Source organism: Vipera berus (assembly GCF_964194415.1).
Source record: "Vipera berus genome assembly, chromosome: 5".
In the NCBI taxonomy this organism is placed as follows: domain Eukaryota; kingdom Metazoa; phylum Chordata; class Lepidosauria; order Squamata; family Viperidae; genus Vipera; species Vipera berus.
In genome coordinates this window covers 11,684,519-11,710,205 of record NC_138207.1, presented here as the reverse complement: position 1 = coordinate 11,710,205, position 25,687 = coordinate 11,684,519, and the positions used below count along the sequence as shown (strand labels likewise).

General features: G+C 40.5%; 1 protein-coding gene across 1 annotated transcript in view; it reads right to left on the bottom strand.

The window, feature by feature from the left end:
* Window positions 1-25,687, bottom strand: part of PEX5L (peroxisomal biogenesis factor 5 like) — a gene marked incomplete at both ends in the record, with an annotated part of 168,460 nt that overhangs the window by 4,993 nt on the left and 137,780 nt on the right. Inside the window, 6 exons of the mRNA XM_081328363.1 lie at window positions 385-528; window positions 1,536-1,652; window positions 9,284-9,379; window positions 16,948-17,044; window positions 19,312-19,438; window positions 22,406-22,612. Coding sequence (XP_081184489.1) covers window positions 385-528; window positions 1,536-1,652; window positions 9,284-9,379; window positions 16,948-17,044; window positions 19,312-19,438; window positions 22,406-22,612 — 788 coding nt within the window. The remainder of the gene's footprint in view (window positions 1-384; window positions 529-1,535; window positions 1,653-9,283; window positions 9,380-16,947; window positions 17,045-19,311; window positions 19,439-22,405; window positions 22,613-25,687) is intronic.

Genomic DNA, 25,687 nt, shown 5'->3' with positions numbered 1-25,687 from the left:
GGTTGAATATTCTGATATAAATATCTCTCTTTCAAGGTTGTTCCCATTGATGAAGTTGACAACATGTCTATAGGTAGGATAGAGGATGACAAGAAAAGCTGTTTCAAACAATGAGCAAGGAATCAAATAATACTCTAATCAAGGCATTAATAAGGAGGAAAACCATACTTCCACCAAAACTGGAGGGGCAAGCTAATGTGTATAAACAGAGAACAAACCCTACACTCACTCACACTGACGATATTACCTTGTTGGGCAATTAAAGGTTTGCAAGCAAACAGCCAAGTCCAGAGAGCACCAAGAAATCCAAAGCTGTTTCTTCACAACTGACAAAGGCTCTGAAGGGAATTTTGACTAGTTTCATATATTCATCAGGGTAGCTACCTCAGCATCATGTGGGTCTTGGAGAATAGCTGCCTCCAAGTATAGGATGCTGAGAGGCAAGTCTCCTTCTCTCAATTTTTTTAGCCCCTCTTCAAAAGCACCAGGCCAATCTTTGAAGGGATTTTCAGTGTGAAAGTAATAACCCTAAAAAAAGAAAAGAAAATTAAAGTATTGTCAGTTTGATACGAAATCTTACATAGAAAACTATCCACACAATCTTATGGAGATCTATTCACAAGAAAGTCTCAGGGACCCTGGGAATAAAATCTGACTACATTAAAATTAAATCATTTATTGCCTTTAATTTATTCATGAAGGTGTTTTGGTAAAGTGTCTGAACAGCCTACACATTATTATATGCAGTGGCTTATTTTCAGCAATGGGACCGGAGAATCTGTATGACCAACAAGATGATTTTTTTTCCTTCTGAAAATGTTTTATGTATCGAATAAGCTACAGTACAAACAAGGTAACTGTAACTGGAATTGCACACAATGCATCTCCTCCTTTCTTTTTCTGCTTCCTCAACTTACAATTTTTTGCACTGAGGTGCTTCCGGGTTGAAAGGATTAGCCGATGACATAACTGAGCTGGGGGCTCAGTTTCATGTACCCAGCAGGAGCTGGAACAAAGGACAGGAGCTCAACTCTGATCCATGGCAGCACTTGGTGGGTCTTGAACATGGGCTAGCTAACTTCCATCCCAGCATCCTAGCTACACAAGCTACCATGTTCCTTAGAAAGAGGTTCATTGAAATTGATCCATGATAGGAGGTAATCTCATAGGGGCACAGAGTAAGTGCCTTGAAGAGAAGGCCCATTTTCTGGGTCTCAAGAGGCGACCGTTTTTAATTCAAAGCGAGCCAACTGCATCAGATCATTGAAACTACTGGGGCTAGATGGTCCTTTAGATCAGAGGTCTTCAAACTCGGCCCTTTTATGACTCATGGACTTCAACTCCCAGAATTTCTCAGCCAGGCATGCTGGCTGAGGAATTCTGGGAGCTGAAGTCCATGAGTCATAAAAGGGCCGAGTTTGAAGACCCCTGCTTTAGATAACCAGATCCTGTGTGATGATGTGTAAATTTGTCTTTTACCAATCTGGGACTACCATAAAGATGTTCTTCTCTGTTCTTCTACAATCCCAGGTTACCTTCTCATTAATGGAGACAGCCACTTGTCCTCTTGTTTCTTGGCTTTCTGAAATCCACTTTCTCCGAGCCATTTCTTCCCACTCTGCCTGCATCTTGTCCCAAAACTCTGTGTCTGACTAAGGAGAAGAGAACCAAACAATGATAAAACATGGAAGAAATAGAATGGAAGAAACAATTCTTTTAGATTAAGGGCATCTCCAAGTTATTTTTTACTTTCAAAATTGAAAATCCAGAACCTCAAGCATCTTTAAATGCAGTCATTCTTTGGAGGGGACGAACAAAGGTGTAAGTGGCATCATTTGTGTGATGCCAGTGTGATACACGTGACAATATTTTGGCATCTACTAAAGGTCTAGAATCCTTAAGATGAAACTTTCCAGTGGAGAAGATGTAAATTTTAGGTTGTATTCATAACTGAGTTATTTCCAGCTTGGCACAATATAACTGACCCACATGTTCATAGTAACAAAGCCACAAATAAGCACAACTTAAATTAAAGAATCTACACACAAATGCAAACTACACACTTTGAGATCTTTACTTGGCTCAGGTAAACTTGTTGTGATGGAGAAGAATCCTGTGAGTCTCTTGGACTGCAAGGTGATCAAACCAGTCAGTCCCAGAGGAGATCAACCCTGACTGCTCTTTAGAAGGCCAGATCCTAAAGTTGAAACTCAAATACTTTGGCCACCTAATGAGAAGGAAGGACTCACTGGAGAAGAGCCTAATGCTGGGAAAGGTTGAGGGCAAGAGAAAAAGGGGATGACGGAGAATGAGGTGGCTGGATGGAGTCACTGAAGCAGTAGGTGTGAGCCTAAATGGACTCCAGAAGATGGTAGAGGACAGGAAGGCCTGGAGGAACGTCGTCCATAGGGTCATGATGGGTCAGACACAACTTCGCAGTTAACAACAACAAACCTGTTGTATGGACACAGCCCAGGAAATTCCAGGGATTCAGTCAGCCTGAATGGAAGTTGGGAATGTTGAAGTTCTAATCCCAATACACCTGTAAAGGTGCCAGGCTGGGGAAGATTAACTTAGATGGTCACTGTACACACTCATCCCAGTTTGCAAGTTTGAGATACAAGTAGTCCTCATTTACAATAATTTAATGACCATTACAACAGCACTAAAAAAGTGATTTATAACTGGTATAAGTGACTCAGTACACCCAAACATGTATACTATATACAGTATGTATACATATAGTTGTTAATTCAGGAGCAATGATTGTGGGCTGCATGTAATAATTTGGCAAGATATTGGATTGCAAATTGTGTGGGGCCATGTCACACCCATGGGTGAGAGGGAACGGCAGAGGGCTTTCCTTTTTAAAATTTGGATGTACTTATTTTTAGAGTTAATTTTATCTCTTCCATTCCTCAAAAGGGAAATGGGCGAACCGTTGGTGGACTGAAGAATTCTGAAGTAGTGGGTTAAGGGTGGCTGGAGTTATTGTAGAATGGAACTTTTTTCGAGGAGGATCAGATGTTAATTATTCTAATCTGTTTTAATTGCCTCCTGTTATAATATTTATATATAGCTTTTATGTTTTTATTTTCTTATTTGTACCCTGCCCAGAGTCACTCTGGGAAGGAGAGGGACAGTGTGTAAATGCGATAAATAAATATAAATAATATAAATATAAATAAATAACTGTAACTGGGTATATAAATGAATGAACACATACATTTATTCCTTGCCATTTGCCATTATTAAGGGTATCTTTCTATTTTCCTCAGCAACAATGTTCCTTTTTTCTCCAGTTATTATGGAAATACTCTAACAAATGCTGTCATTTATACTCACAGCCTTTCCTTCTTTCCTTTCCTTTCCTTTCCTTTCCTTTCCTTTCCTTTCCTTTCCTTTCCTTTCCTTTCCTTTCCTTTCCTTTTCTTTCCTTTCCTTTCCCCTCCCCTCCCGTTTTTAAAACCACTCCAAAATTCAAATAAGCTTTCTCTAAATTACATTTCTAACTAATGGTCCTTTCCACCCCTACCCTGAATACTATGGTATAAAATTGTTTTACTTATCTCTTTAAGTAAAGTATTGTAGGGAAGGATGCTATTAAAAACAGCCTCTTTATTTGTGATTCTATGCTTTGTAATTGAATAGCATAATCACTAGCACTTTATAGATATCTGAAATCTAAGTCTGGCACAGGGGAAAAAACGCTTATCTCACATAGCTAAGAAAATCCTAAAATGCACAATATTATGCATTCTGTTCTCAGAAGGGGGGGGGAGGTTTTTATGGAATATTGCAAGCATTTAGCATTTCTATAGTGCTGCCAGAACCTTTTATATGATTTATCTCAATAGCACCTTATTATTTTATTTATAATGCCCCTAAGACCATTATCTAGGCAGAAAAAGCAGTTTAAATAGTCCATACCACAGTCCTGAAAAACAGGCAGTTTCTAATTGTCCTTAGTAATGTATGAACTGTGGATAAAGTTTTCAATCTACATTTATATGCCAGGGTGGCCTCAAATGGGGTCAAAAAAGTCAAGATGACAGCTGTTTTTAATTCCCCTCTGCCTGTGGGATTGTGTTTGCATCAAACTTTCTTCCTTAAAAGTTGTATTTATAGAAAGGAAAAGGGAAATAAAATAAAGGCTTGAAAGTATTCAAATATTACAAGTAGTCCTTGACTTACAACCATAACTGAGCCCACAATTACATCCATAAGTTGTGACAGTCATTAAGTGAGTAATCACGTGACTGAGCCCAATTTTACGACCTTTTTTGCAGCAGTTATTAAGTAAATGCTGTGGTCATAAAGCGAACCCTGTGGTTGTAAAGTGAATGCAGCAATCATTAACACTGCAGTTGCTAAGTGAATCCATAGTTTGCTATAGATTTTTTTGCCAGAAAATGGAAGTAAACACCGGTTTCTGTCAAAAACGTCTCAAACACCGTCTTATGATCATGGGATGCTTCAAATCCTGAAACTCAAAAATGGGAGAGAAGGATAAGGTAATTTGGCCCAACAGACTCAAGGATGCTCTAAGATCTGGACTTGCAAAAGGCAAACAAGAGATTCATTTTGGCCCGGAGGCCTCCATGTCTGCTCTCAGATGATAATTTATCGGGATATTATCCTCGTGAAGATCCCTTTCTCCAAGATTCATTAAATGCATTGCAGTCTGCTAAATCACTGTTTCTCAATCTTGGCAAATTTCAGATGAGGACTTCAACTCCCGGAATTCCTCAGCCAGAGTTATGGTTATACTTACTTATTTGAGCAATCCGGCCTGGTTTGATGGGTTGGGGGGTTGGGGTTTTAACATGGTTTTTAATTATTGTATATATCGGGCATAATATTTAATAGTTTTTTAACTTTTGTACTTTGTCTTTTAATACTTATTGCCCTTTACACTGCCCTGATATATATATATATATATATAATTGCAAACCTGTTGCTGAGTGCCCATAATGTGGTCATGAGGCTATGGGTGGGGCATCAGAACTTCAAATCCAGGGCATAAGTTTTTGTTTGGGGGGATCTTGTCAAGCACCTGGGAAATCAGGAGATTTTGGCAGTTTCAAAGGAGTATAAATATTTATTGCAAGCTTAAGCTGTCTACAAGAATCTGACCAACTAACAGTCAAGGGGAATGAGCGGAAGATACGAGAGGCACTCAAGGTGAGATGGACTTGTAATGCATTTGACCCCTCTCTCGGGCTCAACCTGATCATGCCTTCAGATGCGGTGCTTCGTCACTGGTGGTTTTTAAGAAGAGACTGGACAGTCACTTGTCTGAAATGGTATAGGATCTCCTGCTTGAGCAGGGGGCTGGACTAGAAGACCTCCAAGGTCCCTTCCAGCTCTGTTCTGATTCTGATCTCCTATTCCTGTCATAACTTCAAACAGTTGCTAAGTGTCTGGTTGTAAGTTGAGACCACCTGTATTTCCTTAAATTGTGATATTGATCTTTATGGACAGAAGAAAGAAATAAAGAAAGGAAGGAAGGAAGGAAGGAAGGAAGGAAGGAAGGAAGGAAGGAAGGAAGGAAGGAAGGAAGGAAGGAAGGAAGGAAGGAAAATGCTGAGTTTCTCACCCCTTCTCCCAATGATCTATGCGGATGATGTTGTAGGAGAGCGGTGTGGAGGGTTATGTGTTGACCTGGTTAATTGTGAGACCATCACAAGTTCTGGAAATCCAAACTCTACTTGTTTATTAAGGGCATGGCACCCAGCTCAATTCAGTATCTGCTAGACTTCAAATGGAAGCACAAGGGGCACATATTGCAATTATGAGAGAAGAGGAAAACCAGGTGTTTGGGGAGATATTTAACACCGCTCCAGCCTCACATATTTACATTGCTTTAATTCAGTTTACTGTTTGCAAACCCGCACAGGTTTGAACTATTTTATTTCAAATGCCACGCATTTAATGGAGATGTTTTCTTAAAAGGCAATCCCTTCTAGCTGATATGAGGGTAACAGAGATGGGACATTGTCCTCCCGGTTTTCTTCTTGGCAATCTGCCACCCAAGTCATTATTTTCTAATTTTATCAACAAACACACCCTGAGATTAAGTTCAGTCCCTTCCTCTCAGTTTACAAAGGACTCCAGAAATTTCTTGCCTTGTTTCATATCGAATAGAAAGAGTAAGATCAGAATGGGCCGGCAAAGGTTTTTTCCCCTTGACACTCTACGGAAGTGAAAATTGGATTTTGAAGACGCCAGCTAGAACGTGTATTGATGCTTTTGAACTTCGCTACTGGGGAAAAAAACAACCTCCCGAGAATACTATTAACAGCCAAGGAAACAAACAAATTGATCACAAAACAAATCAATACAGAATTCTTATTTGAGCCACAAACGAACAGGCTCAGATTGTCAGGTTTTGGATACATTTCTATAATACGAAGAGAGGTGAAAGGAAGAAGGAGCATGGCTAGCATGCTGATCTAGTAGGAAGGAATAAAATAATAATAAGGTCACATAGATTTGTTTAGCTAATGGATTATTAATAATCACACCATGCTGTAATTTCCATTGTGTCTGCCTTTTGGGGTGTCTTGTCTTTGCAATGCAGTTTAAACTCTGGTTTTGCTTTGGGACAGGGACGCTGGGCTTTGTTTGGTACCCAGGCCATCCTGTATTTACGTTAATAAAGTTATATGATATCCTCAGGGTGATTTGGTTGCTTTACACGAGTCAGATTTGGGCCACAGCCATATATTTTAGCATCCTTCACAACTTGTTGATGTATGAAATATTCGATGCACATAGAATACTAGCAGGGCAGAGACAAAGTTTAGTAGATTTTTTCTTCCGCAGGCTATCTTGCTAAAGGAAAAAAAAATATCTCTGGCTGTCTTGCTAGCAGCCAACATCTGGCTCTTTTGGACAGTGGGGAAGATCGAGATGCTTTTGAAGCAGTAGCATGCGGGGATCGTATTATGATTTTATTGATGTGCTCTTTGTGGTTTGGGATTTGATTTAATTGCATTTGAACCGTAATACTGTAATGAAGAGTGTAAGCTGCTTAGAGTCATCCTCTGGTTGAACCAGCATATAAGCCTTAGTAAAAAAAAATTTTTTAAAAAATCAATCATTTACTTTATGTATTTACTTACATTCTTATATGGCTCATATTTCTGCAACTATCAACCCTTCTAAGGGGCATTTAAAAGGAGCCTTGGTGGAGCAGTGGGCTAATGCCTCCTTAAGTAACACCAGCTGCCTGCAATTAGTGCAGGTTCGCATCCCACCAGGCTCAAGGTTGACTCAGCCTTCCATCCTTCCGAGGTAGGTAAAATGAGGACCCAGATTGTTGGGGGCAATTAAGCTGACTTTGTAATAATGCCGCTTGGGGTGTGTGTGAAAGCCCTAATAAGCAGGCATATACATAGAATGAAGGCTACTGCTAAGCTTGTAAGCCGCCCTGAGTCTTCGGAGAAGGGCGGGATATAAATGGAATTAAAATAATAATAAAAAATAAATAAATAAAATTGCTGTGTTTCAGTGTTAACCAAAGTTTTGCTTACATTGCCTTGCACTTTTATGATTCCCCCCGTTTCTTATTTTTTTTAAAAAAAGAATATTTATCAGGTGCAAAAGATCAGGTCCACATATGAGGGTCCAATTAAACTGATTTCTTCCTAATCATACTTATGCACAGGAATCTTCTCAACTAACAATTAGCACCTGCTTGGATTTAGAGAAGGGCCAACGGAATTCAAGGGAGGTTGGGCTTATTTCACTTGTGGCGATGTAGGGATTCTAGGCTGATTCCTCTTTTATCTCTGCCCCCTTGTTCTGCCACTCCTTCTCCTACGATATTACAGTATTTCAATTGCCAAAGAGAAAATAAGAGAAAACAATATATAAAAACAAATGAAAAATGATAATATCCAATAGTTATGAAGTTGTAGCACCAGAAGAAAGATAAAGAAAATTAAAAATAGTGAAATATGAAACAAAGAAAAAAGACACATTTATATTAGATTAGTATAAATCATCTAATTCATCACACATTCATTCAATCATTCAAACCAGTGGTCCCCAACTTTTCTGGCTCCATCGACCAGTGGTGGCAGAAGCGGTGGCCATGGGAAGTGGGGGGAGTGATTTTGCATGTGCAACCTAGATCCTGCGCATGTCCAAATGAAACTTTGCACACTCGCATGCCACTTGCATGGCCCAGTTCCCAACAGGCTGTGGACCAGTACCGGTCTGTTGACTGAGGGTTGGGGACCCCTGAATTAAACTAATAAATTGTGCATAAAATTGTCTAATTTTGCATAACAGTATGAACTGGACCTTCGCTCCTTCCGGCGCGGTCTGAAGACCCATTTATTTGAACAAGCTGGCCTGGCCTGATGGGGGATGTTAGGGTTTTTAATGGGTTTTTATATTGTTACTGTTTTATCTGGGCAATTATTTAATTCTCTTTTAATTTTTGTATTTTCTATTTATATATGCCCTGTTCACCGCCCTGAGTCCTTCGGGAGAAGGGCGGTATACAAATTTAATAAATGAATGAAAATGAAATGAAATATATATCGAAGGAAATGAATTGCATTGTTTTCCAATTAGGAGAGAAATATGTTTTTAAAAATAGATATATTACAAGAATTTATGAATCTGTTTTAGATACCCAGGTTAATAGTACTTTTCCAGTCTCGTGTCTCTACATATAGTTTGGTTCACAGTCAGGCCTGAAATGTGATCGGCTACTTTTTTGTTCAACCAGATATTCCAATTCCAACAAAGGTATTTGTCTTATAATGGAGACATAATCACTACTGTAGTTTATCATTATCACATTGTGTATTTAATCAATGTCCACAACTGAGCTGAATGCAAATGGCTTATTGCAGTAGATCAGGGCTGTCAAACTCAATTTCATTGAGGGCCTCATCAGCATTGCGGTTGCCCTCAGGGGGCCGGGGGTGTGTGGCCTGGGTGGGCGTGGCCTACTGGGTGGGCATGGCTAGAGTGCGTATGGCCTACTGGGTGGGCGTGGCCAGCTCTACATCGTTCACATCAAGGGTGCCTATGGGGGCCTGGGCAGGAGTGGGACAGATCTGAGGGTCTCTGGCAGAAGGAGGGTCTATGGGCCAGGGCCAAGGCAGTGGGGGCCGTTCCCTCACTGTTTCCAGGATGGCTTCGTGGGCTGCATGAAACCACTTCGCGGGCCGGATCTGGCCCCCGGGCCTTGTGTTTGACATGTCTGCAGTAGATGATTTCTTGTTCTAATTGAACTAATTCTTGAAATGCCAAGGAATACCTCAACAGCAGCTTTAGCGCGTTCAAATTCTTCTTCCAAGGAGTGATTTCGGGTGAGGCGTGGTCCTCCCCAGCATTGCTCTTTGGTTGACCGGCCCTGGAAGAAAATCACAGTCAGAAAATAAGGCGAGGCATGATAATCATTGGAAAACTCAGAATCAGTCAATCCTTAGGGCTAAGTTTAGGTTTGCATCAGGAATAAAGATATTTTCAAACTGAGCTTATCTCCTGGTGGTTGCATCCATAGATTTTTCTTAGCAGCACTAGGATGTACAAAAGCATTTCTTTATTCAAATTTATTATAGCTGCCAAACTTCAATGGACTCCTAACAACAGTTTGTTATTCCTTTCTTGTGTTTTTTGTTTTTTTCTTATGGATTAGTCTAATAGTTCCCAAATGGTTTCCTACTGAAATACTATCCAAGGTGACCCTACTCAGCTTTCAAGGTAAGCCAAATTAACAACAACAACAACAAAGTTGGAAGGGACCTTGGAGGCCATCTAGTCCAACCCCCGGCTCAGGCAGGAAATCCTATACCATTTCAGACAAATGGCTGTCCAGTTTCTTCTTAACAACCTTCAGTGTTGGAGTTTTCACCACTTCTGGAGGCAGGTTGTTCCACTGATTAGTTGTTCTAATGGTCAGGAAGATTCTCCTTAGCTCTAGGTTGCTTCTCTCCTTGACTAGTTTCCATCCGTTGCTTCTTGTCCTGCCTTCAGGTGCTTTGGAGAATAGCTTGACTCTCTCTTCTTTGTGGCAGCCCCTGAGATACTGGAACACTGCTATCATATCACCCCTCATCCTTCTCTTCATTAAACTTGTTGTTGTTGCTGCTGCTGTTATTTGCGAAGTCATGTCCGACCCATCACAACCCCATGGACAACGTTCCTCCAGGCCTTCCTGTCCTCTACCATCTTCTGGAGTCCATTTAAGCTCACGCCTACTGCTTCAGTGACACCATCCAGCCACCTCATTCTCTGTCGTCCCTTTCTTCTCTTGCCCTCAATCTTTCCCAGCATTAGGCTCTTCTCCAGTGAGTCCTTCTTTCTCATTAGGTGGCCAAAGTATTTGAGTTTCAACTTCAGGATCTGGCCTTCTAAAGAGCAGTCAGGGTTGATCTTTCATTAAACTAGACATACTCAATTCCAGCAACCGTTCCTTATATGTTTTAACCTCCAGTCCCCTGATCATCTTTGTTGCTCTTCTCTGTACTCAGAGTCTCGACATCTTTTTTACATCGTGGTGACCAAAACTGCATGCAGTATTCCAAGTGTGGCCTTACCCAAGGCATTGCAAAGTGCTATTAACACTTCACGTGATCTTGATTCTATCCCTCTATTAATGCAGCCTAGCACTGTGTTGGCTTTTTTGGCAGCTGCAGCACACTGCTGGCTCATATTTACTCATATGTATTTTTCCATCTATAAGGCGCACCCTTGTATAAGACACCCCTCCCCCCAATTTTCTAAACAAAAATTCAGAAATCAACATTTTAAATATTAAACAAACCACATCTTTAGTTTTGCGCATATTTTCTATTTTATTGGTAATCAAAACAATGAAAACAGACCACATCTTTAGCGGCAGTAAAACAAGTGGCCGCGCACAGCATTCACTAACACAACAGGCCACATCATTAGTGGCCATGCACAGGGCCATCCACAGCACTGGTACAATGCTCAGCAGGGGTGGTATGCTCTTTACTCAGTCTCTATTGCAACACTGCTTTGTTCTTCCTCACTTTCAAACCTATCACTTTCTTCAACTTCTGTTGCATCACCTTCTACTGAGTCATTGCCTCTACAGATGAGATCATCCTTGGTTCTGTCCGTTGCATTGCTGATTCCACATTTCTTGAAGGACTTCACAATACCCTCTTTCTTGACACCATACCATGAGTTTAGAACCCAATTGCAAACGTTAGTAATGGTTGGTTTTTTTCACTCTTCCTGTCGGTGTCAAGTTATCACCTGCTTTTTCAATCCATCTACTCTGTTCTTCTCTCATCATGGCTTTAAATGGCTTGTTAATTGAAACATCCAGTGGCTGTAGCTGACCTGTAAGTCCACCAAGAATAACTGCTAGCTGTGTTCACAAATCTGATGCAATCCTTTTTATATTTTCTGTTAAATGTGCTTGGAAATGATCATAGATATGTAGAGCTGGCTTCTTTAAGAGTCCCCCAGGTCTTCTGGACCAAACCTTTGCAAACCAAATGGCCATAATGTCTTCATTCATCCATCCCTTCTCATGCGCTTGAACAATGATGCCAGGTGGTATGGTTTCTTTAGGATAAGTTTTCCTCTTAAAGATAAGCATAGGAGGCAGTTTAGTACCATCTGCACAGCATGAAAGGACAGCAGTATAGTGTGTCTTTTCATGGCCACTTGTTTTGATTGCCACTGTCTTGATTCCTTTCTTATCAACAGTTCTGTTGGAAGACATATCCAAATTGAGAGGCACCTCATCCATGTTTCCAACCTGTCTTTCTTCATAATGATATTTTTTCCCGAAGTTGTATGACGTAGGAGTGAAAATGTTGGATTTTTTCCTCAGAAACTGGTGGCATTTTCTGTGCTAACTTTGTTCGTGCTCTCATGGCCAACCCTTCTCTCTTCATGAAATTAAAGCACCATTTTCCCTTTCCTGTAAATCCAACAATCTTCATTTCGCTTGCAAACGTTCTTGCCTGACATTGAATAAGCTTGGTTGACACACATAAGCCACTCTGGCGCTGCTCCATAATCCAAGTCTTAAGCCTCTGTTCCAAGTCTAGCCATTTTGTTGGTTTTCCTCTCAAGGCTTCCTTCTGTTTTGGCATCTTAAGGAGTTGTTATTCCTGTTTTCTCCACTGTCTGATCATACACTCAGTGGGAGGTGGTCCAAACTGTTTCTCTGCAGCTCTGTTTCCATGCTCTTTTGCATAACTGAATACGCTCAGTTTAAATTTAGCAGAGCAAGATGTTCGCTTTACTGGTACTTCTCGATACCATCACACAAGGGAGGCAACTTCCTCCAATCAGATGGTGCTCTGCGGGCTTAGTCCTGCCCACCCCCTCAGCCGTCCTTCACTGTACTGAGGCAGCTTCCCGGGGCCTCTTGCGGCTTCAGCCTGAGTTGCACTGGTGAAAAATGGGTCATAGAAGGCGGCTTCAGTGGGACCGGTGGTATCCTTGGGGTAGCGCGATCCTCCAGCACCAGGCAGCATCTCAGGCCAGTGATATCCTCCTGCACCAGGCGGTATGGCAGTGGCATGTAAAGAACCCACACAGGCATGCCTTGGGCTTCAGAGGTTACCATTTTTTTTCGTGTATAAAACACTACACTTGTATAAGATGCACCTGATTTTTAAACAGGGTGTTTGCAGGAAAAAATAGCATCTTATACACAGAAACATACGGTAAGTGATTGTCCACTAGGACTCCAAGATCCCTCTCACAGTTGCTACTATTGAGCAAGGTACCTCCTATACTGTATCTGTGCATTTCGTTTTTCTTGCCTAAATGTAGGACCTTACTTTAAAGATATTTTAAAGATATGCTGCTACCTCTTGAATTTGCACAAATGTATATTTGGACTAGTACTGTGAAGCTGTTATTGTTCAGGACATCTTCTTAGTCTAGTCTCAATTATTACAATTTACTGCAGGTTTTGGAGTTAGATGCAGCTCTCAGACTTTCAATGGTGAATTCCTGATTTAGACATTGTCCATTGTTTGTCATGCTCAAAGGAGTTAATTAAATTGAAAAAGAAAGGTCGTTATTCCTAGAGCCGAGTCTAGGTTTTTAGGAAAAACAGTCAAGGAAGATAACCACAAACAAGCCTCTTTTTGGAAGGTATTTGATCGTAGACAACTTGGCTTAGAAATCAGGTTCCTTAGTACACTTCCTTTGATCCCCAGTGTATCCAATAATTATTTTTATTTATTTATTATTGAATTTATACACCGCCCATCTTTCTAGCCAATATCACAGACAAGTCAGTGCTTTGCCCTTTCCAGAATACAAAGGTTTCAGATGCTGATTTTAGCTTTGCTTTTCCTGCCTTCTTTTTGTTCTCTGACTTTGGAGGTATTATAACTAATATACACCTTATATTGAGAAGGGAGGGAGGGAGGGAGGGAGGAAGGAAGGAAGGAAGGAAGGAAGGAAGGAAGGAAGGAAGGAAGGAAGGGAAGACATTAATATGGTCACAGACCAAATGACTAAGAAATGGTTTCCATTTTAAACCTACTGAGGGGAATTCTTCTTTCTATGCCTGTGAGTGAGTGGTTCCAAATTCTTCTAACCGGTGCTTGGGAAAAGTGTGTATTATTTTTGAATAGAGTTGAAAGTACTTTGCTAGATGGAAACTGGAATCATGGCTGCCTACCAACAATATTGGTGGCCAAAGGCCAAGCTTTGTCTCATTGTTAATCTCCACCAGTCTTCACTTTGCTTGAAGTGAAGCCATTGCTTGATCACAGCCCAGTTCTTTATCAACAGCAGTGAAGCTGTATCAAACATTTTCTCATCAAACTCAGCTTCTAAGCCCCCCCGTTGTTTTCATTTTCCACTTTGACCAGGCAGTAGTGATTTGTGGATACCTGCTATTCCTGGCTTTTTCCTTTGTTCAGCCTCTTTCTTTGGATTCATCCCACGGGAACAAGTGCAATGCAAGTTTATAATCCCTTTTTTTCATTAAAATAAAACCCCTTTCTAAACTCATGAACACGGTGAAAAGAAATTTCAACTTTCAATGCAGGGATAAGCCATGGAATGACCTAAAAAACGTTGGCTTTGCTAAGCTCACGATCTCGCGCTTGTCCGAGGTCAAACTCATTAACCAGATGTCTTTCCAACAAAAGGGGGCAACTACATGTGCTTACATGATTTTACTTTGGATCATTATAATTATTGAAGTTACTCAGTTGTAAAGAGTTGCCAGATGCATAAAACACTGAGCTAGCTGTTTTTTTCCCCCCTTTGGGAGAAGGAAAAGGATCTGCTGATCTTAGTCTGAGCACTACTGAATGACGAACAAGTTACAGCAGTGTTTCTCAACCTTGGTAACTTTAAGAAGTGGGGACTTCGACTCCCAGGATTCCCCAGCCAGCCAGCCAGCCAGCCAGCCTTGCTGGCTGGGGAATTCTGGGAGTTGAAGTCCACACATCTTAAAAGTTGTCAAGGTTGAGAAACAGTGGGTTAGAGCAGTGGTCCCCAACTTTTTGGGCACCAGGGACCGTTTCCGTGGAGAGAGGTTTTCCCATGGACCGGAAGGGGTGTGGTTTTGCATGTTGCCTGCATCCCACGGATGTGGCTTTGCCTGTTTGCAGACCCCAGTTTCTAGTATGCTGCAGCCCGGTACCGATTAATTATCCCAGGGGTTGGGGACCTCTGGGTTAGAGCATGCTCCTTCACAATTCTCAGTTGATTAGGATGACAGCAGATGTGATATGGTGTAATGGGTGCACAGGAGCATAAGCAGGTATGTAAGATGTTACCTTAATGGCTCATTAGACTATTTAATATTCATAAACATTAATCTCAAGACAAGACTATCTGGAATGTAGATGGTTTCTGAACTACTGCAAAACATACAGTGATTAGAAATGGCCTCTATTAGTGTGTTCATGCACATTGTCCCAAAATGCAACTGGACTTTCTTTGTTTTTCCTTGAAGAAGTTTTGCTTCTCATCAGTTCTGAAGAAGCTTCTTGGATGAGAAGCAAAATGTGACATCTTCAATCTTCAGTTGCTTTTGGGACACCTTTGGGACAACCATGACCTGGATGACTGAGACTTTCCATAGACATTCATGCACTTTCCCTTAATACTGGGAACTTTGTGCATGTGTGGAAGGACAGGAGTGCTGGTATATTAGAATAGCTAAAATATATCCCTAGTACCTCGTTTGAATTGGTCTTAAGAAAACTCAAGTCCTTGTAGCAGTATTTATGGTAGGGGGATTCCTGTTCATTTCACTGCTGCATTACTGAGATACTATTCTGAATACAGTATGTCCCAAATTCATAGTTGCTCTGCAACTATCACTGTTTTTTTTTAAAAAAATGTTGATTTAATTCTTCTCATGTTAAGTATGCACGTCCTTAAAAGGTGCCAATCAGTCAACTGGTGAAATCAAAATCAATCCAGAAAGAGTCCAGAGGTTAAATCTGACATATTCAAACATAAGATTTTTTTTAGGCACACTTTCTTCAAGTGTCTCCGATTTTTATGCAACATACTTGACTATGCATTAATTTATATGAACTTTTCCAGATGGGAACAACTGACCCCAGTGTTTGATTGATTGACTGACTGAATTAGCATCAAAATATTTCCTGTTCACTGCTGTTCTGAAGAATGGATCAATCCTCCTTCAGGGTAAGATTTAACATTTAACAAATGCTACCCCAATGATTTCTGTGCACTTTCAAGTAACTGTGCTTGGGAGATACGTCAGCAAATGAATGACATGGCTAGAATAACATCCTTGCTCCTGAAACCCAACTAAGATGGGTTGTAATCTTAACACAGTGGACAAGAAGGCATATTGGCAAATTCTACAAAGGAATTGTATACATTAAACCACAATTGAAATCACCTCTTTTGTTGATGGATGAACAAGGTAGATTTGTAGCTGTGGAAGTGCAGATCCAAGGAGTTTAAATCTATAGTACAGGTAGTCCTTGACTTAACAGCCATTTGTTTGTTCCATACAGTATTAATCTTGTGAACTCATAATCATAATCATAATAGTAAAGTTGGAAGGGACCTTGGAGGTCATCTAGTCCAACCCCCTGCTCAGGCAGGAAACCCTATACCATTTCAGACAAATGGCTGGCCAGTCTCTTCTTAAAAACTTCCAGTGTTGGAGCATTCACAACTTCTGGAGGCAGGTTGTTCCACTGGTTAATTGTTCTAACTGTCAGGAAGTTTCTCCTTAGTTCTAGGTTGCTTCTCTCCTTGACTAGTTTCCATCCGTTGCTTCTTGTCCTGCTTTCAGGTGCTTTGGAGAATAGCTCGGCTCCCTCTTCTTTGTGGCAGCCCCTGAGATATTGGAACACTGCTATCATGTCACCCCTCACCCTTCTCTTCGTTAAACTACACATACCCAATTCTAAATTCTAAATTCTAAAGCTTCCTCCTTCCGTTATGTATTCAAGATGGACAGTGATTAATATTTATATGTTACTTATATGTAAGGGTGTTACATACATACATACATACATATGTTGTATATAGTATGTTTTAAATGTGTGTTTTGTATGTGTACACTTGAGAGCAAGCAACCAAATTTCATTTTTAATGTGTGCCGTTGTGCCCACAGGGAAAAAATGACAAGAAAGGTTATCTAATTCATTTAGTGACTATGTGGCAAGAAAGATCGTAAAATGGGGCAAAACCCACTGAACACATGTCTCACTTAGCAACAGAAACTTTGGGCTCAGCGGTGGTCATAAATCAAGGACTACCTGTAGATCCTGGGCTGCTTTTCTAAGTGTATCATAAAAAAATACTACATTAAATGTCAAGTGCTATTAAAATAACTAATAGTGTTAGTAATGATGCAGATACCAAGATTAATATAATTGATTTGCAAAATATGAATATTATCTGGAATACACCACAGTTTTGGACTGCTTCAAAACACGACTAGTCTAAATAAAAGCCAGCTCTTACCTTTGGTGCAGGGGCTAATTCTAAATCTGTGGCTGAAATAGATTCCAGTGTGGTTTTACCAGTGGCCAGCTCAGGCTGGGATCTGTTTTCTGCCAACCTACAAAAGAACAAAATTGTACTTCCTCAGACTGCAACACCAACATAGCTGGCCACGATAGTGCTAAGTGTATTGTGTCACTCCCAAATCATGGTTCTAAGTCCTTTCGCAGTAAACTGCTTTGAAGGGGGGAAAAGTGGAGAGCAGAAATACAAGCAAGGCCCTGAGTTCGGGAAGATTTGAGTGAGGGTAGAGAAGAGGACAGTGTCCGGGAGCTGGACTGCAAAATCTAAGAGGTGGGAATGTGGAAAAGCAACAGTGTTCTGATTTGTATCTTGGTAAGTGAACTGCTCATTTGGTAAGTTCATAATACTTACAAAATGTGTTGTTTTAAACTTTTAAGAATGTCTGTCTGTCTGTCTGTCTGTCTGTCTGTCTATCTATCTATCTATCTATCTATCTATCTATCTATCTATCTATCTATCTATCTATCTATCTATCTATCTATCTATCTATCATCTTTCTTTCTCCATCCATATCACCCATCCATATCATCCATCCATGTCTCTCTCTCTCATCATTATCATCTATTCTCTCTCTCTCTCTCTCCATCCATCCATCATTATCATCGATCATCTCTCTCTGTCTCTCCATCCATCCATCCATATCATCCATCCATCCATCCATCCATCTCTCTCTCTCATAATATCTATCATCTATCATATCTCTCTCTCCATCCATCTAATTCATCTGTCTGTCTGTCTGTCTATCATTATCATCTATCATCTCTCTCTGTCTCTCCATCCATCCATATCATCCATCCATCCATCAGTCCCTCTCTCTCATCATAATATCTATAATCTATCAACTCTCTCTCTCCATCTATTCATCCATCTATAATCTATCTATTATCTATCTATCTATCTATTTATTATCACCAGTGCTTTTTTTGTAAAAAAAAAAAAAGGTGCCGGAACTCAAACATGTCATACAACCCGCCTTGCCTACCCTACAAGGTTCCATCCAAAAAAGGTGCCAGAACTCTGTTCTGGGCGTTCTATGACAAAAAAAGCCCTGATTATCACCTATAATATCTCTCTCTCTCTCTCTCTCTCTCTCTCTCTCTCTCTCTCTCTCTCTCTCTCTCTCTCTCTCTCTCTCTCTCTCTCTCTCTCTCTCTCTCTCTCTCTCTCTCTCTCTCCCTCCCTCCCTCCCTCCCTCCCTCTCTTTCCATCCATCCCTTCATCCATCCAATTTCAGAACCACTAACTCCAAAGTTTCTGAGAAGCTTAACATATGCACACACCAGAGTCAGGTTTCATCTGAAGGGAACAACAACTAACGCCCACAGTGAGGAAAATGGACTCCTACCGCCACATTATCCTAGCCCAAGGCCTGGAGGGAAGGACCACATTTGTAAGGCTCTTTTAAAAGTGGGTGGGGTGAGATGGGGGAGATGTTGTTGAGGGTAGCTCCTACCTCCTTGGCCCTGTTTGTCTAATTGATGGGACTGAAGTGGGCCAGTGACAACATTGTACAGTGTGAACACAAATCATATGATACAGATGGTCCTTCAGAGAATTAGGCCTTATGTCAGGTAGAGTTTTAAAGGTAATAGCTAGTAGCTTGAATTGCACCCAGAAGTAATTGGTGATTAGTGCAGTTCACTCAGCAAAGGTGTTACGGGGTCATTGCATGGCCCACACATCACTGTTCATACTGTGGCATTCTGAACCAACTGTAGCTTTTGAATAGTTTTCAAGGGCAGCCCCGTGTCGAGCGCAATGCAACAGACTATCCTCAAGGTGATTGAGATACAAGGGACTGTAAGAATGAGTCCATGAATTCTAACTGGCACCGTCATTTGTTTGCTGACCATTTTATGTTGAAGTCATGCTCAGCTTTAAACACTAACAAGCATTTCTCTTGGTTCTCTTCCTGTAGTATATTATTATACAATGCACACATGATTTGTGGCTGCACTGTTCTCTGCTTTCCCATTGGTCTGAGTCATCTCCTTACAGGCATGATAGTCAACTAAATTGCAGGCGTGGGATGGCAGGCTATGAATGGTGTATGGCTAAGGAATTAACTACAGGTTGCCCAGAATCTGTAGTTTGAAAGGGACCTTGGAGGTCTTCTAACCCAACCCCCTATACCATTTCAGACAAGTGGTTGCCCAATCAGCGATGGAGCACTCACGACTTCTGAAGTTCCACTGATTAATTGTTCTAATTGTCAGGATGACACGAGTAGAGTGAGGTAGGGTAGTTCATCTCACCCAGCAAGAGGATTGGTCCTCAGAGAAAGTTAAAAGTACAAATTACCACACAAATTCTTTTGGTAGAGCTTTACAAGATGATGATTTTCTCTCAGGACCTGAAGAAGCTTTGCCAGCTCTTTCTCCACGATGCTTGATTTCATCCCATTTTTCTAGTTGCGCCTGGATATTGACTGGATAAGGCAAAAGAAAATGAATTCTTGGAAGAAAAGCAAATACCAAATCTCTCTTCAGCTCAACTAGATGCCTTGTAGCCATCTTAGCAACAACACAGGAATGTTTAGCTATTGGTAGTCCTCAATTTACAACCATTCATTTAGTGTAACTGTTCAAAGTTACAATGACACTGAAAAAAGGGATGCATGACCGTTTTTCACACTTAGGGCCGATGGAACATCCCTGTAGCCAAATCCAGACCCTTGGCAACTGACTCATATTTATGATGGTTGCAGGTGTCAAGACTGATTCGCCCTTTCACCTACATTTTCTCCATTGCTCATAATTTGACAAAAAACAGAATAGAGATTGTGGAATGGAATGCAAAAGTGGGAGAGATGGTAGCTAGGCAACTGAGGTGTCTTTGAGAGCCTGCAAGAATGCCAAGGTCACTAACACTGGTGGACCTTTCCCATAACAAGAAGACATATTACTATTGGACAATATGAACACCTGGTGGATGGGGGCGAGGGAAGCTATTGTTTAATTAAGTAAGCTTTTGCGTGTGAAAACCAGATCTGGTTTCATTTCTTCTGTGCCAATGTAAATTTTCAGTAAAGTATTATACTCTTGGTAAAATCATGTCCCAGGAGTTTTTTTTTTCTGGAAATGCCAACTGGACAGTTGACAGCAGGGTCCTGGGGACCCTCTGACAAGCAAAATCAATGGGGAAGCCAGATTCACTTAACAATTGTGTTACTAACTTAACTGCAGTGTTTCACTTAACAGCTGTAGCAAGAAAGGTCATAAAATGGGACAAAATCCACTTTTTTATTTTTATTTTTAATTCCATTTATATCCCGCCCTTCTCCGAAGACTCAGGGCGGCTTACAAGCTTAGCAATAGCCTTCATTCTATGTATATGCCTGCTTATTAGGGTTTTCACACACACCCCAAGCGGCATTATTACAAAGTCAGCTTAATTGCCCCCAACAATCTGGGTCCTCATTTTACCTACCTTGGAAGGATGGAAGGCTGAGTCAACCTTGAGCCTGGTGGGATGCGAACCTGCACTAATTGCAGGCAGCTGGTGTTACTTAAGGAGGCATTAGCCCACTGCTCCACCAAGGCTCCTTTAACAACTGTCTTGCTTAACAACAGAAATTTTGCAGTCAATTTTGCTTGCAAGTTGTGGATTACCTGTACTGCTTTCTTTCAAGAGGTTTATTTAACCTTTTGGTCCAACCTATTCCTATGGACCAGAATGGTGTTCCTTCATCCAAGCATGAACCAAGGATGACCCTGACTAGCTTTTCTATTTCAGAAAGGTTAGCTAAGTCACAGCAGGAAAAGGGCATCTCAGAAATAGATTTCTTTCTCTTGAAACCAAAGAAAGAAGGAAATTTTCCCAAGCCCTCTCCGCCGTGAGTTTTATATATGCTGCTGCTGCTGCAGTAGAGAATACAATGGATGCATCCACGTAACACTCTTAACCAGTTATGGGATAACAACTTGGTGGTTGCATTTGCATCAACTATTAAACTTGGTTGGAGCTAAACCTAGGTACAGTTAACTTGGGTTTGGGTGAAGTGCAAACCCAGACAGGTTTACAGTTCAATATTATAACGTGCACGTTTAAAGAATGGCTTAATTTAACAGGTTAGTTAAGCTTGTGTGAACACAGTGAAGTAATTTCAAAGACCAGCAGATGAACCCAGAGTAACAAGTTGAAGATGCGCTCTGAAAAAGAATGACTTGACCCCCTGATCCATAAAACCAGCTACAGAACAGCCTTGGAAGAGCTGAAGATCATTAGAGGCCACTACTGTGAAGTCCCTGTTTTTTGTAATGCTGCTACTTCCAGCTGGATCCGTTCCACACATGCTGAACTACAACTCCTATCATCCTGTCCTAGACAGAAACATAGGACTTCTAATCTAGCCCAGGGGTCCCCAACCCCCGGTACGTGGACCAGTACCGGGCCACAGAAACAAACAAAGCCCCATTCACTGTTCACGGAAAAACCTCTCTCCACGTAACCAGTCCCTGATGCCCAAAAGGTTGGAGACCTCTGATCTAGCTCATCTGAAGGGTATCAGGTTGTCAAAAAGTATTGACAAAACTAATATGCAGGAGATGGGATCATCTGTAGGTCCTCTTTAAAAGATTTTAAACATCATCTTCCTCAGTTTTCACATTAGTGGTCCAAGTACTGTGGTACAGTTCTTTGGCATGGGATTGCTGTTTAAAATAACCGCTGTTATTTGTACCTGTGAAATGGTGCAAGATATTATTTCCTGTGCTTGGCTTCTCAAGCCCAAGAGGTGAACAGGCTAAATATTACAGTTAGTATCCCAACCTGTGTCTTGAATGTCCTTAGTTCTAGTCTAGTTCTAGTCCAACGGGACCTTTTAGAACTGATCCCTCCTACCTATATATATGGTGTGGGAAGAGCAAAGCAAGTTAAATAGATTTCATAGATTATAGCTTCCCTTCAAGAATAGGAATGTCAAGTGGTGTCCGCTGGCGGGCAGGTCCAAATTGACAAGATGGTGGATAAAGAGGTAAACAGGGTTTCCCCTGTCCAGTCATGTCTGACTCTAGGGAGTGGTGCTCATCTCTGTTTCCTAGCTCAGGCAGCTAACAATGTCTGAAGACACTTCTATGGTCAGTGTGACTATATGCCAAGGCACACGGAATGCTGTTACCTTTCCACCGAACTGGTACCTATTTATTTACTCGCATTTGCATGCTTTCGAACTGCTAGGTTTCAGGAGCTGGGACAAATAATGGGAGCTCACCCCATCACGCAGTACTTGGGTCTCCAACCTGGGCTGACAGCTTTCCAGCTAACAAGCTCAGCATCTTTAACCACTGGGCCATCATGCCCCCTAAGATGGTGGATATGTATAGCAATCCAATGCTCTACTATCATCTTCCTGATCATGACCCCTGCTGCAGATGCCTCCAGAACAGCTACATACCTAAATCCAATGATTTCTCTGGATCCTTGAGTGGTTGGATTTTCTGTTCAGTGTCCCCATAGATAAGATCTAGTTTTTCAGTCTTCTTTCTATGGGTCGACCCTTTCAAGCTCTCCCCTCTTGAGGAATTCTCCCGTTTCTTCACTTTGCTTTGGGTTTGGGAAACAGGTTCACTGAGGTCCAGGAGATCCAGACCTGTTGACAGAACTATCACAGGACCATTATTGAAAAAAGACACATTTTAATACCGTAGCAGTGCTTTGTAACTCCAATGTTTGAAAAAAATAAGCTGAATTTCCCTTGTGTCAAGGTGGAATCCAAACTGAATGCAACATGGGATAATTTTGTGTGTGTGTGTGTGTTTCTCTCTCTCTCTCTCTCTCTGTGTGTGTGTGTGTGTGTGTGTGTGTGTGTGTGTGCGCGCGTATGTTTTGGCATGGGAAGGTAGATTTCTATATCTCAAGTTTAGACTAAAAAAGGTCTATAGGAAAGAATGGTGACTCTCTAATTGAAATCCTTGCTTACACACATGATTTATATTTATTATAAATCACAAAAATTGCCATATTTACTTTTTTATACTTTTCAGCTCATAGTAGTTTCGCACTGATGATTAATATAAGAGGATCAGCTCAAGGGCTCCACTAAATCTTACCCCACTAATCAAATTCAGCCATTCTTCTTACAGAATAGAATAGAATAGAATAGAATAGAATAGAATAGAATAGAATAGAATAGAATAGAATAGAATAGAATAGAATAGAATAGAACAGAATAGAATAGAATAGAATAGAATAGTCCAACCCCCTGATCAGGCAGGAAACCTTTAGTTTAACTATTTTTTTCTTTGCTCCAGGTAATTCAAATAACCTCTTCAGTAAATCTGATAGTATGGTTGTCCTGAAATTTATTTAAATGATTTGCCATTATCTCCTCCTGTGATTTTCCAGTGTGGCTACAAAACACATGGGAAATTTTCCTATGAAAACACCAATCAGGTGATTGCCTTAGCTTCTAAGCCCACATCTCAGCCAGATACTGTCACTTGCTGAGATTCCTTGAGGGGGCGAGCCAAATGAAATTTCTTGCTTTAATCCTAACTCTGATACCTCAAGGTGATAGAAGCCCTGAAGACGATCCAAAAGTGCCAAGGAGGTGATCCCAGCCATGGGTTTTTAATTATCAAGTAATTTTCCTCACATTTAGTCAGCTGGTGATTTCATACTATTTCAACAGGGATTTAAATTAATGTAGAAACGTGACAAAATTGCTACACAAAGCAGTCCCTTGCTAAGGAAACTCAAGGGTTCAATAAAAGCACATTGATAAGATTCCAAAGGAAAAACTGAACCAGTTGTGAAGATAATATTTGACGAGCATCTTCATTTTTCACATATTTTAAGAGTCTGCATTAATTAGGAATAGCCAGGCAGATAACTATCTAGTCCTAAGGATGGGTTAATAAAATCTATGCTGCTGTGAAGTTATGTAATGTTTATTTTACCTCATTTTCTCCTTATACTTTTTTAATCTTTCAAAACCATCTCCTTAGGCTTGAGAATGATCCACAAATGAAATCTAAGCACTTTAAAAGTCTGCTATTTCAGTGGGTGCCTTCAAATCGTCCATGTTGGCTGGCTTTCATGGGTGGGGGTAGGTGGGGGGTGGGGTGGGGTGAAACTTCAGCATTCCCACATTTAGGATTTTGTTTTTTATTGCAGGAAGAATTTGTCATGTATGGTTTAACCGTATACTGCAACACAGCCAATGTCAAAAGATGTGCATTGGAGGTTAAGAAGTAAGCAATTTAAAAGAAAAGGGACAGTTCCAAGAGCAACCCACAGGTCACATATTTTTAGGTGCTCATTAGCAATTTAGATCAAAGGACGAGGACCTCAAATTTTTCCCATGGTCTGCTTACTGAGTATAGCATCTTGGAGTCCTAGTGGACAATCACTTAAACATGAGCCAGCAGTGTGCTGCAGCTGCCAAAAAAGCCAACACAGTGCTAGGCTGCATTAACAGAGGGATAGAATCAAGATCACATGAAGTGTTAATACTACTTTACAATGCCTTGGTAAGGCCACACTTGGAATACTGCATCCAGTGTTGGTCACCACAATGTAAAAAAAGATGTCGAGACTCTAGAAAGAGTGCAGAGAAGAGCAAAAAAGATGATTAGGGGACTGGAGGCTAAAACATATAAGGAACGGTTGCTGAAATTGAGTATGTCTAGTTTAATGAAGAGAAGGGTGAGTGGTGACATGATGGCAGTCTTCCAATATCTCAGGGGTTGCTACAAAGAAGAGGGAGTCAAGCTATTCTCCAAAGCACCTGAAGGCAGGACAAGAAGCAACAGATGGAAACTAATGAAGGAGAGAAGCAACATAGAATTAAGGAGAAACTTCCTGACAGTTAGAACAATTAACCAGTGGAACAATCTGCCTCCAGAAGTGGTGCATGGTCCAACACTGGAAGTTTTTAAGAAGAGACTGGACAGCTATTTGTCTGAAATGGTATAGGGTTTCCTGCTTGAGCAGGGGGTTGGACTAGATGACCTCTAAGGTCTCTTCCAACTTTTATCATTATCATTATCATTACAACATGCTTCAAGCAGAAATGAGGTGGTAAATACAGGTATATCACAGTACAACCTGAGACCTATTATAAGCAATTCTTCAGTTTGTCCAAATCCCATAGAGCTATTTCTATAAATATAAATCAGAAGACTTTTTTTTGTTTAAAATAGTTAAATAGAAGCCTGGCAAGGTGACACATTCATTGTGTAAATGAGCATCAACCTTTTTGAAAATCAATATAAGGAATCACCAAGAAAGGATATTACATGCATGCTATTTTTAAAAGCCTGGAACCACGCAGGCAATGGTAGAGGATTGAATCCTACGAAAGGGCTGACCTGTAGCAAAAAATAGCAGTGGCACAAGTCTTAAGAAACATGTAGTTAAAAAAAAAAGACATTGACATGTCTTTACCATTCTCTGGCCTTACTTTACCTGTAATTCAGGTAAATGAAAGTACATTATTTTCCTTTTGGATGACCTCTTTTTTAAAAAAGTAACTTTATTAAAAATTAAAACTGCAAAAATTATATATATATATATATATATATATATATATATATATATATATATATATATATATATATATATATATATATATATATATGTTTTCGTAGATTATATTATATTATATTATATATTATAAATATATAATAAGGAAAAAATAAGTGTAAAGAACAAGAAAGTAAATATAATAAACAAT